A 12,729-nucleotide genomic window follows, 5' to 3' on the forward strand; every position below is an offset into this window, starting at 1 on the left:
ACACTGAACACACACACTGAACACACACGACACACACCTGAACACACACACAGACACACACTGACACACACACTGAACCACTGAACACACACTGACCACACACACTGAACACACACACTGAACACACTGACACACCACCACTGAACACACCCTGAACACACCACTGAACACACCACTGAACCACACACTGAACACACACACTGAACACACCACTGAACACACACTGAACACACAACACTGAACACACACACTGAACACACACTGAACACACACACTGAACACACACACCTGAACCACCACTGAACACACAACACTGAACACACACTGAACACACCTGAACACACACACTGAACACACACTGAACACACACTGAACACACACACTGAACACACACTGAACACACACTGAACACACACTGAACACACACTGAACACACACACTGAACACACACACTGAACACACACTGAACACACACTGAACACACACTGAACACACACACTGAACACACACTGACACACACACTGAACACACACTGAACACACACTGAACACACACACTGAACACACACACTGAACACACACTGAACACACACACTGAACACACACTGAACACACACACTGAACACACACACTGAACACACACACTGAACACACACTGAACACACACACTGACACACACACTGAACACACACTGAACACACACACTGAACACACACACTGACACACACACACTGAACACACCTGACACACACACTGAACACACACACTGAACACACACACTGAACACACACACTGAACACACACTGAACACACACACTGAACACACACTGAACACACACTGAACACACACACTGAACACACACTGAACACACACACTGAACACACACACTGAACACACACACTGAACACACACTGAACACACACACTGAACACACACCCGTGGAGGGTTGATCCGTTACAGGTTCGACATGTGACCCACCTGTTGACGCGTTGCTTTAAAGTCTGGATTTAACCCTTTCCTCCTCCTCCCCCCCCCCCCCCCCCCACAGCCTAACGGTAGCTCCCAGGGAAAAGTCCACAACCCCTTCCTGCCGACGCCCATGCTGCCTCCCCCGCCGCCTCCCCCGATGGCCCGGCCTGTCCCCCTGCCCGTCGACACCAAGCCGCCCTCCACCTCCTCCACCGAAGGAGGGGGCAACTCGCCCACCTCACCCAGTAAGTCATTTAAGTCTGTAAGGACTACCATTATAACAGAAGGCCTACTTTTAGATTTACGTTGTTTTTACAGTCAGTGTCAGAAAAGGCCCATTCTTTGGCACCTTTTCTCAGGAATAACTTAACTTTCAACATCTGTCCATTAATTATTATTATTATTATTATTATTATTATTATTATTATATGTAATAAATGCAGAGGTGTCAAGTAAGGAAGTACAAATACTTCATTACCTTACTTAAGTAGAAATGTTGGTTATCTGTACTTTACTGGAGTAATTATTTTTCAGCCGACTCCTTACATTTCCAATTATCTGTACTTTCTACTTCTTACATTTTAAAAATAGCCTCGTTACTCTTATTTCATTCTGGCTTGTTTTCATTCTTGTCATTGTTCAAATAAAAAAAACTATCCAGATCAATGGTGCCATCTGGATTGAGTGAATTTGTTTGTGGTTGTGTGACACGTAGCCCAATAATCTCAAAAAACCACAATTATGTTAGTTCAGTGGATCATTGTTCCAGATTTTTCTATGTTTATTCACCAGAAAAGTGACTTTGCTGATTCCTGGACAACGTCTACGTGTTTGAAAAGTACCAAAATCGGTGTCTCTTTATCTGGACTACTCCACTTAGGCTGACACCAGAGGGGGGGTCACATAATTTAAATTTCACTCACCAGTTATGTTTCAGATGGACGGACCAAACCAGGAGAAATGGAAGAATTCACCAAAAAAGAAGGTTTGAGGTTTTAAAAAGTTAAAACAATAGCTGGATTTATTGCTTAAAAAGTTACAATAGAATCTAGCATCAAACACATTTTATCACAGAGAGAAAAAAAAAAAAAAAACGCCTAATAAGAGTTTCCTTTATTACTTTTTCTAGTCTTTAGTGACTCTTGGACACTCCCATTATTCAGTGACCTCATTGGTGGTCTGCTTATTATTGGTTAATGGTGGTTACTGGGCAGAACATGTCAGTCAGTCCAGAAGCTCGTTCTAAGAACAGCTCATGCTTTTGCATGTGCACAGCTCTTTTTTAACACCTGCACTGTTAGGTTAGCATGTGTGGACCACAGAATTTCCCCAGGTTCATAATCTGGTTTTTCTGCTCTAGGCTCTTCACCACAACTACTCTCTAAAGCTGCAAAATTAGATCTTTTAGGTGGAATCGGACCTCTGCTCTGAGTTCAGCTCAGACAGGTGTGAGTTCATCTAAACCACACACACACACACATGAACCAAAGCTGACACTGGACCTCTAAAAGAAAAATACAAGATACAGTTGGAAAATAGAACTCAGAATTGAACTTAGACCTGCAAAAATAAGAAGACTCTTTAAGCAAAAGAACTTGTAACGTTACATTTTTCCTTCTCCATTTTGGTTCATGATGTATGATTTATGATGTTCACCCAACATCTGTTTAGAGCCAGATTTAAAGTCACACATTCGACTCCCATTTAATACTATCTGTGTCTCAGTTGGATTAGAAGTATGAACATAAAGCATTCTGACACCCGATTAGTTTGTACACAGTCCATCGCACCTGCACATGACTGGAATCAGGTCACAGTCCAGCGTGGACATAGGCAGTGCACTATAGTGGTGCGGTGGTGTGGCCGAAGCTTCTGTCCTAATGCCATTTTTTCCCCTCACATTTACTTTTATACTTTAAGTGGTTTTGAAGCCAGTACTTTTACACTTTTACTTGAGTAAAAAGCTTGAGTTGTTAATTCAACTTCTACAGACATCTATTTAAACCCTAGTATCTATACTTCTACCTGAGGAGTGAATGTGAATACTTTTGACACCTCTGAATAAATGCTTCAATGTGTGTTATAGCAAAAAAAACCAGCAGACTTGAATTTTTATCATATTTATTATGACAAACAACTGTATATGTGCATAATGAAACTTTATGAGATTATAGAAATACACTTTCAACTATTTTCCATGTTCTCAAACATTTTAACATTTTAGTTTGTCTTGATCATTCTGTTTCCGTGTTCTTCTTCTTCTTGTTTTTAGTTATTTCTAGTCATTTTTATGCATGCATCTCTTCCTGCCCTGGCTAGATCCCTGCATATAGATTTACATATACATATACCTACATTTATATAATATTTGCAGCTAAAATACAACTATCAATGATGCAAAAATACAGATAAAAACAGTGAAAAAAACAGCGAAACTTGACAAAACACATCAAAACACACCAGTAGAGCACTCCAAAACAGCCCTATCACTATTATATACAGTAATTTACAAGAATTCACCGCTAAAATGCTGCTATAAGTAATAAAAATCTTCCATCTCTCTCTCACCGACTGCACTCTGCTGCTGTCTGCTCCGCCCACTTCCACCCCCAACCCCCTCAGCCAATGCAGACCTCTACCCTCATGTGTTCTAGACCAATCAAAAGAACCCAATCTCAGTTAAAAGATAATGTTTGAATGTTGTCATTAGCGCTGCCAACACCTAAAAACAGCCCAAACTGCCTCCACAATGAAAGAAAACCAAGTAAATAAGTCAAATATTAAATTAATTTCTCAGTATTTACTTCAGAATCTAAAGGAATGAGTCATAATCTTTAAAAAGTACGTCCATTGTATTGGGATTAAATTTGACTTGAGGCTTTAGTGACGATTTCTGTCATTTTGGCAAAAACAGATGCACATCGGGCCAATACTTTAATCCTGCTCACATGGGTAGATGTATATTTTTACATGCTGTTTATTCTCACTTTAAAGTCAACAGGAGTTAAAATGTACTTTATGTCTACATGAGAATAAACCTGTTTTTATCACAGCGTCTGTCCTAATAATCCCTTAAAGGCTTTTCAAAGTTTGTTAATCTGTCGGCAGAACAAATGCGAGGATTAATTCAAAATAAACTCAGCAGCAGCGTCGGAGTCGTCGTTTGAACACAGAACACTAACATAGACTAAAACTGATCAGTTATTACACATGTAGGACTTTTAACTTTGTTTTTAAGTCCAGACAAAGGCACAGATGTCAGCAACGCATGAGAAACTGGAGATTTATTGAAGACATAAAAACAAGCAAAGTTTTGTCAATGAGAAAAGAGTAAAAATTTAATGTATGAGCAAAAAAAAAAAAAAAGCCTTTTGACACTGCACTAAAAGAACTAAAATGATATTAAAACATTAGAGGAACTATCAAGTCTTTGTCCATTTATTTCCGACATAGTTCTATTTTTTTGGGTTTGGGTGTAAATTCCAGTTTTTATGGTTTATGTTACAAATATGTTATATTTGAAGATATATTTTATATTTGTGGGTAGTTATTTGTCATCATTAGTCACTTTTACATTGAATATCTGCACAAAACTTTACCGATATTTACTAAATGTGGAAAAAACAGAAGTGTGTGAAGTCGGTTTTTCCATTCATCACAAATGCGATGATTTGTTTATTTATTACCACAAGATGTCATTCCATAAACATGGCAACGAATGTAAATATGGTGTTGATTTACAGATAGATTCATTATTATTATCATATATTATCCCTCTATCTCGTACTAAATTAAAAAATGATGTGGTTTCCTGGTGCCTCCACACATACTGACACGTTTCTTTTAAAACTCTTCTTCTTCGCTTGTTGTAACGTCCATCAACATCCGTTTTTTTTTTTTTTTTTTTTTAATTCACAACTCTAGTTGCGGAAGGTCTTTCCATTGCAGTTTTGTGTGATATACCATTTGCACTACGCCCAAAAAACCACCTTTTTCCAGCGCAAAAACTTTTAATTGAAAAATTAGAGTTTTGGCGAGATTGATGTCTTTCCATTGGTCCATTTTTATGTGCAAGTTATATTTGTGCAGTTTGAGGGTCAATGGAAAAGCAACTAGTCAATTCATTGGGTTTTTTTAAATGGTCTAATGTTTTGTTGAGTTTGTATAAAAATGTGCAGTTATTTTTATGACGTTTGTGCATTTTTCCACTAACGCGTAACCCATATTATACGAAACAAGACTCAAAGTGGCACTCAAACTGAAACAGGACTAATACAATTTTTAAATAAAAGCTAAGTTACATAACTTAAAAGTTTCATTTCTAAAGTCTGTTTCTAGTTTAAACTAAGCATTTGAAAAGAAAATAACTAAACTAAATTAGCCAAATCTAGGTCAAAACTAAACCAAAACTGAAAATAAAGTGGGAAAAAAAAAAAAAAAAAAAAAAAAAAAAAAAAAATATATATATATATATTATATATATATATATATATATATATATACATATAGTAAATATTCTAATGTTAAACGGTAGCATTTAGAGGGGATGATGTTGTGTACTTACAGTTTTTACTTGTGAACATGATGATCTGAGGTGTCACAGATTAAACACATGCTGACTGAGGGGGTCACGACGTAAATCCAGGTGAAAATGTTGCGTTTCTGGGGGAACTGTGCTGTGGGTTCCTGGTTTTCAGTCCGTCTTCTCTGACTCTGTGTCTTCTCCAGCCTACTCGACTCCCACCACATCTCCAGCTCAGCGGTTCGTCAGTGTTGGACCCAGAGACCCCGGCTTTAACATCCCTCAGCAGCCACAGGTAACACCCCCACCCCAGGCCTGATCTAGACCAGCTGGCCCAGGTGGACCCTCCTCCTGGGTCCATGTACTCTGATACACTTAGGGTTTGTGTTTTCAGGATGGTAGCGCTTTAGTTTCAGTGACAAGGAAGTAAACGCAACTACATCCAGTTACATATTTCAGACAAAACTGATCTACTTTCTACACTTTGGCTTGACCTTTGACCCCACCTTAGTGCTCGACCTCAGTGATGTTCTGGTTTTTATTGATTTTACTGTGAAAATCAGCCTCGACTTTATCTCAAATCCTCATGAACAGGACGTCGTACATCTGTAGACATCATGTGTCCACATACTTTTGTCCATATAGTTCATAAACATCAACATTTCCTTTAAGTTTAATGGGAGGTTTTTCTTCCTCAGTGAGATGAGAGCTCGAAAAATATTTTAGAAATTCAACATGTCCGAATGCTATAATTACTGTTACACCACTAGTATGCAGTTTTCATCAGCATTTTGTCATTTTATTGTCGCTCTGAAGCACAAAGAAAAAATCCGTTTTCATCAAGTTATAAATTGCCAAATATGCAACTGTGGATCTTTTTTTTTTTTTTTTTTTTTTTTTTACTGAGGTTAAAAACATGTTGTACCTTAGAACAACTGCTGAAAATTTCATGCATCGATCATGAATAGTTCAGAAGTAGTGAGTCCTTGAACTCAGCATCTTCCTCTGAAACACTGGTTTTTACATTAAAATCAGAATCAAGCCCAAAGAAAAAGCACTGAAGACGTGAGGAGGGGTGGGAGGTGGACTCTGATCAGCTGGGAGACAGGACCGGGGCCAGGACCGGGGTCAGGACCAGGACCAGGACCAGGGTCAGGACCGGGGACAGGACCAGGGTCAGGACCGGGGACAGGACCGGGGACAGGACCAGGGTCAGGACCAGGACCAGGGACAGGACCAGGACCGACGGGGACAGGACCAGGGTCAGGACCGGGGACAGGACCGGGGCCAGGACCGGGGTCAGGACCGGGGACAGGACCGGGGTCAGGACCAGGACCAGGGTCAGGACCAGGACCAGGGTCAGGACCAGGGACAGGACCAGGACCAGGGTCAGGACCAGGGTCAGGACCAGGGTCAGGACCAGGACCAGGACCAGGACCAGGACCAGGGTCAGGGACCAGGGTCAGGGTCAGGGACAGGGTCAGGGTCAGGACCAGGGTCAGGACCGGGGACAGGACCGGGGTCAGGACCGGGGACAGGACCGGGGTCAGGACCAGGACCAGGGTCAGGACCAGGACCAGGGTCAGGACCAGGGACAGGACCAGGACCAGGGTCAGGACCAGGGTCAGGACCAGGACCAGGACCAGGACCAGGACCAGGGTCAGGACCAGGGTCAGGGTCAGGGTCAGGGTCAGGACCAGGGACAGGGTCAGGGTCAGGACCAGGGTGTCCGTGTGTGAGTCCTGTCAGGTGGTTTTCTGTGTCAGTCCTTTGGACTCGGTTTCATCCTCATCCGTGCGTGTGATTGGTCAGAACAGACAGTCTGTGCAGGTCCCACCCTTCACCTCAGCCAATCACAAAGCAGTGGCATTTACAGCAGAGCAGGTGGTCAGTGAACGCAACACGGACATTTAACAGAGACATGTGTGTGTGTGTGTACATGTGAGTGAGTCTGTGTGTGTCTGTTTGTGTGTTAGCATGTGTGTTGTCAGTGTGTGTTTGTGTGTCCGTGTGTATCTGTGTGTCTATGTGAATCTGTGTGTGTCTTTGTGTATCTGTGTCTGTGTGTGTTTATACATATCTGTGTGTATTGTGTGTCTGTGTGTGTCTTTGTGTATCTGTCTGTGTGTGTTTATACATATCTGTGTGTATTGTGTGTCTGTGTGTGTTGTTTTGTGCCTTTGTGTATCTGTGTCTGTGTGTGTTTATACATATCTGTGTGTATTGTGTGTCTGTGTGTGTTGTTTTGTGCCTTTGTGTATCTGTGTCTGTGTGTGTTTATACATATCTGTGTGTATTGTGTGTCTGTGTGTGTGGTTTTGTGTGTGTCTGTGTGTGTATCTGTGTCTTTGTGTGTGTCTGCATGTGTCTGTGTGTATACATCTCTGTGTGTGTCTTTGTGTGTAGTGATGTGTTTATGTGAGTCTGTGTATATCTGTGTGTGTATCTGAGTGTGTGTGTGTGTGTCTGCATGTGTCTATACATGTCTGTGTGTGTGTGTACAGTTGTGTGTCTGCATGTCTCTGTATATTTGTGTGTGTGTTTGTGTGTGTATCTGTGTGTTGTGTATGTATTTATGTGAGTCTATGTATCTGTGTGTGTGTGTGTGTGTGTATGTTTGTTTGTGTTTGTGTATTTGTGTGTGTCTGTGTGGGTCAGGGTCTATTTGTCGTCTGATTTATGGAGAGTGTAACGGTTGTGCAGCCTTGACTCGACTCTGAGGTGAAATGACAGTAAAGTGTGTGTGTGTGTGTGTGTGTGTGTGTGTGTGTGTGTGTGTGTGGTGTCGAGTCGAGTCGAGGTTGTCGATTTATTGACTCTGTCACAGTCCAACACACACACACACACACACACACACTCCTGGATGAGCAGGTGTTTCCTGTATTTTTTTATTCATTCTTTTTTTTCTGTTGTTTTTTCATTGTGACGACTCCAGATTCACCTCAAACATTTATTATTCAAAAGTCAACCTGGAAAGAGCACATTTGTGTGTTTTTATGTTCATGTTTGAACGTTTTCACCACTGATTTTTCTTGAAGTTTTGGAACAGACAGTGGAATATTTTAGAAAAACCAAGGAAATTCAACAATATGATGCAATTTTTTCTTTAAAGTCAAGAAAAGTGTTGCTTGATGGTGAAATCATATATGGACATTGTTTTATTTTTATTATTTCACTTTTATTTAACCAGGAAAGACTCATTCAGATTAGAATTTCATGTCTTTGGTTAAAAATAAAGAGAGATTTATGAAAAAACTACATTTTTTGAAAATCACAGTGTCTTCTTGATGTCGGTTGCAGATATTTTTAGTAATTCCATCAGTTTGTCAAATTAATTATATTTTTAAGGACTGGATGTTGTGTATTAAAAGTTGAGGCCACATTTTTAGGAAACTGATATTTTTGTATTTTGTTGTTCTGCAGAGCAGGTGTAGCAGAAGTTAAAAAAAAAAAATAAAAAATAACAAAAAGTATAAGTTTCTTCAGTTTTCTCACATTGAAGGAGGTTGAAGTAGCTCTAGTTGAAATGTTTTGCAGTTCATCTATTTAGAGCCAAATTAACAATAAAAATAGACTGAAATGTAATGAGACGTACGTGTGCGCTTCTGTCAAATGTTAAAACTATTTCAACTGAGGGAAATCGTCAAGTTTTTTTTGTCCGTCGGCGAATAAACGCGGTCCTTTTAACATTTAGAAGCAGCGTTGAAAGGCGTCAGATTGACAACGACAGACCTTCTGTATTAAAGAGTGTGACCCAGAACAGGACACACAAACGCACACACACACAAAACAGACATAATCGCACACACACACGTATAGAAGCAGAACAAAAGTCACCCTGGGCGGTCGACATTCGGCTTCTGTTGGAGAAAGAGAGCGAGCCATGGGACTGTACAGTAAACACCGCCTCCTCTCATCGCCATGGTGACCAACTGGACAGTCTGTGCATTCCAGTGTGTGTGTGTGTGTGTGTGTGTGTGTGTGTGTGTGTGTGTGTGTGTGTGTGTGCATGTGAGGGTGTGTGTGTGTGTGTGTGTGGCGGAGGGCAGATGGCACTGGCATTGTGTGAACGTGGGCATGGTGCCCACATGGGTCAGCGTGGTGGTTGCCATGGACGATGGCGGCGGTTGCCCTTGGAGATGAAGATGGAGGGGAGGGAGTTGGCACCAGATCATGCCAACCAACACACTACACACACACACACTACACACACACACAAACACACTACACACACACACAGACACTACACACACACATACTATACACAAACAAACACACTACACACACATACTACACTCACACATACTACACACACACTACACACACTATGATACGACAACTGCTATGACCTGATCGATAAGAGTGTGTGTAAGTGTGTGTGTGTTTGTGTGGTGTGTGTGTGTGTGTTGTGTGGTGTGTGTGTGTGTGTGTGTGTGTGTGTGTGGTCAGGTTACATCTGAGGCGCAGACGTTGCAGTGAGGGTGTTTTCCCCATCGTGTTGTGTGTTTTGTGTGTTTGTGTGAGTGTGTGCGTTGTCGTCATCTGTCTCTGTGTCCTATTTGCACACACACAGTCTTCAAGGTGAAGCTCACACACACACACACACACACACACACACACACACACACACACTACGTATCTGCCACACCCCTCTCATGACTCACCCCCAGTGTGTGTGTGTGTGTGTATGTGTGTGCGTGTGTTTTGTGCATTTGTGTGTCTGGCAGAAGTGCTGACTCAGGACGGGACGGGACCGGGCGAGAGACATAGAAACACAACCAGCAACAAGGAGAGAGAGAGAGAGAGAGAGAGAGAAAGGGATTGATTGTTGCAACAAAGACACGTTCAAGTGAAATAAACTCTTTTCATTATGAGAAACATTTAGAGGAAAATGTAACTGTTAAAGCAGTGGGAACTCAGCCCCCTGGTGGCCCCCTGGTGGCCCCCTGGTGGGCCCTGGTGGCCCCCTGGTGGGTGGGCCCTGGTGGCCCCCTGGTGGCCCCCTGGTGGCGCCCTGGTGGGCCCTGGTGGCCCCCTGGTGGCGCCCTGGTGGGCCCTGGTGGCGCCCTGGTGGGCCCCTGGTGGGCCCTGGTGGCGCCCTGGTGGGCCCCTGGTGGGCCCTGGTGGCCCCTGGTGGCGCCCTGGTGGGCCCTGGTGGGCCCTGGTGGCGCCCTGGTGGGCCCCTGGTGGGCCCTGGAGGTACTGACGGAACCTGTGATTTGGATCACACCTCCTGGAAGATCAACACGTTGACATAAAATCACAACAAAAGAGGCTGAAAGTCAGAAGAACAGCAGAGGTTTAAGGAGGATTTCAAAGGATGCGTTTAGTCCCAGATCAACACCTGGAACCAGATGTTGGACCAACAAGTGTGAAATTACCTTTAAATGTTTGACATTTTAGGAAGAAACTAGAAATGGTTAAATAGTCAAGAATAAAAGTGCGTCATTTTGTGGTACACAAGGTTTTATCAAGTGATTTTTCAGTCAAAGAAAATCTGTAAATGAATCCACTTCAACTAGTGAAGAATCAGATCCAAATAAACGGATAAAACCAGAGGACGGAAGGTTCAGGAGAGTTTCAGATGTCCCAGTGAATCCACCTGCTCATGTCCATCCCCTCTGGGCTGCAGACGTGTCACTGCTTTGACCAGACGGTTTGGACCGGATGGTTCTAAAGGATCCAGAGCACTGACTGTCATCAGGTCACCAGTTTACAGAGAAGACTGAAGAAGAAGAAGGAGAAGGAGAAGAAGAAGAAGAGGAGAAGGAGAAGAAGGAGAAGGAGAAGGAGAAGAAGAAGAAGGAGGAGAAGAAGAAGAAGAAGAAGAAGAAGAAGGAGGAGAAGAAGAAGAAGAAGGAGGAGAAGGAGAAGAAGGAGAAGGAGAAGAAGAAGAAGGAGGAGAAGAAGAAGAAGAAGAAGGAGGAGAAGGAGAAGAAGGAGAAGGAGAAGAAGAAGAAGGAGGAGAAGAAGAAGAAGAAGAAGAAGGAGGAGAAGAAGAAGGAGAAGAAGGAGAAGACCAGAATGATCAGATCAGGAGTGTGTCAGTGATGGTTTCCACCTGAAAACCATGTGTGAACAGCGGCTAATATTCACTTCATCACCACATGTGGATTCATCCGCCTCTGAAAGTAGTCCCCTACCCACTGCAGCCTCTGCACATGAGTTCTAGACTGAAAACTGACGGCACATACTGATGACAGCAGCAGAGGAACAAACGTCTCCATCTTCCTCTTCTGCTTCTTCTCCTTCTCCTTTTTCCTCCTCTTCACTCCTTTTTCTGCTTCCTCTTCTGCCTCTTTTTCTCCTTCCTTTGCTTCTTCTGTTTCTTCCTCTTCTCCTTCTTCCTTTTCTTCTTCTCCTGCTTCTTTTTCTGCTTCTTCCTCTTCTCCTTTTTCCTCCTCTTCACTACTTCTTCTTCTCCTACTCCTTTTTCTTCTTCTTCTTCTCCTTCTCCTCCTGTTTCCTCTTCTTCTCCTCCTCCTCTTTCTTCTTCTCCTTCTCCTCTTTCTTCTTCTCCTTCTCCTCTTTCTTCTTCTTCTTCTCCTTGTGTCTGTGTGATGAGTATCTACAGTCTGAATCACAGCTGTCAGCATCAGCCCTCTGTGTGGTAACATTACTCCACACACACACACACACACACACACACACACACACACACACACACACACACACACTGTCTGGCCTGTGAGAGTTTCATCTTCTCCGAGTCTTCTCAGGACAGAGGGAGGAGCTGCAGTGCAGGGAGCGAGCGAGCGGCCGAGAGACACCGGTAGACACAGGCAGGAGAGAGAGCGAGCTAGAAAAGTCCCAGCGTCAGCAAGTTGTATTGATTAAAAACTAACCTTCCAGTCTTCTCCTCTATCACTACTGCACACACACACACACACACACACACAGCAATAGAATTACAACGAGTCAGGAGCAACTGAGGTTTGAGTGCAGAGAAAACCCTGCATCACACACACAGAAACACACAAACAACAACGCAAACTATTTACCTCCATGTGTTTTATTTAAACTTTCGCTCTGCGTCCAGGGTTCACAGTCGCATTTTCTAAATTGCATGTAAATTTTTTAAGAGTATGAGTGTGTAGGTGTGTGTGTGTTTTCACTTCAGATCAATATGTGTGTGTGTGTGTGTGTGTGTGTGTGTGTGTGTGTGTGTGTAAAAGTGCAGAGCGGGACGGGGAGGAGGAACGTAAAAGAAAGAAAGAAAGAAAGAAAGGAGGAAGAGG

General features: G+C 42.8%; 1 protein-coding gene across 2 annotated transcripts in view; it reads left to right on the forward strand.

Moving 5' to 3' along the window:
• The window catches only part of nfia (nuclear factor I/A), a 460,723-nt gene that overhangs the window by 441,075 nt on the left and 6,919 nt on the right, over positions 1-12,729 (forward strand). For both annotated transcript variants that reach the window (XM_030131808.1, XM_030131809.1), the window contains exons 8-9: positions 1,049-1,214; positions 5,698-5,786. In XM_030131808.1, the coding sequence (XP_029987668.1) occupies positions 1,049-1,214; positions 5,698-5,786 (255 nt within the window). The remainder of the gene's footprint in view (positions 1-1,048; positions 1,215-5,697; positions 5,787-12,729) is intronic.

This window comes from Sphaeramia orbicularis, chromosome 4, assembly GCF_902148855.1.
Source record: "Sphaeramia orbicularis chromosome 4, fSphaOr1.1, whole genome shotgun sequence".
Classification (NCBI taxonomy): domain Eukaryota; kingdom Metazoa; phylum Chordata; class Actinopteri; order Kurtiformes; family Apogonidae; genus Sphaeramia; species Sphaeramia orbicularis.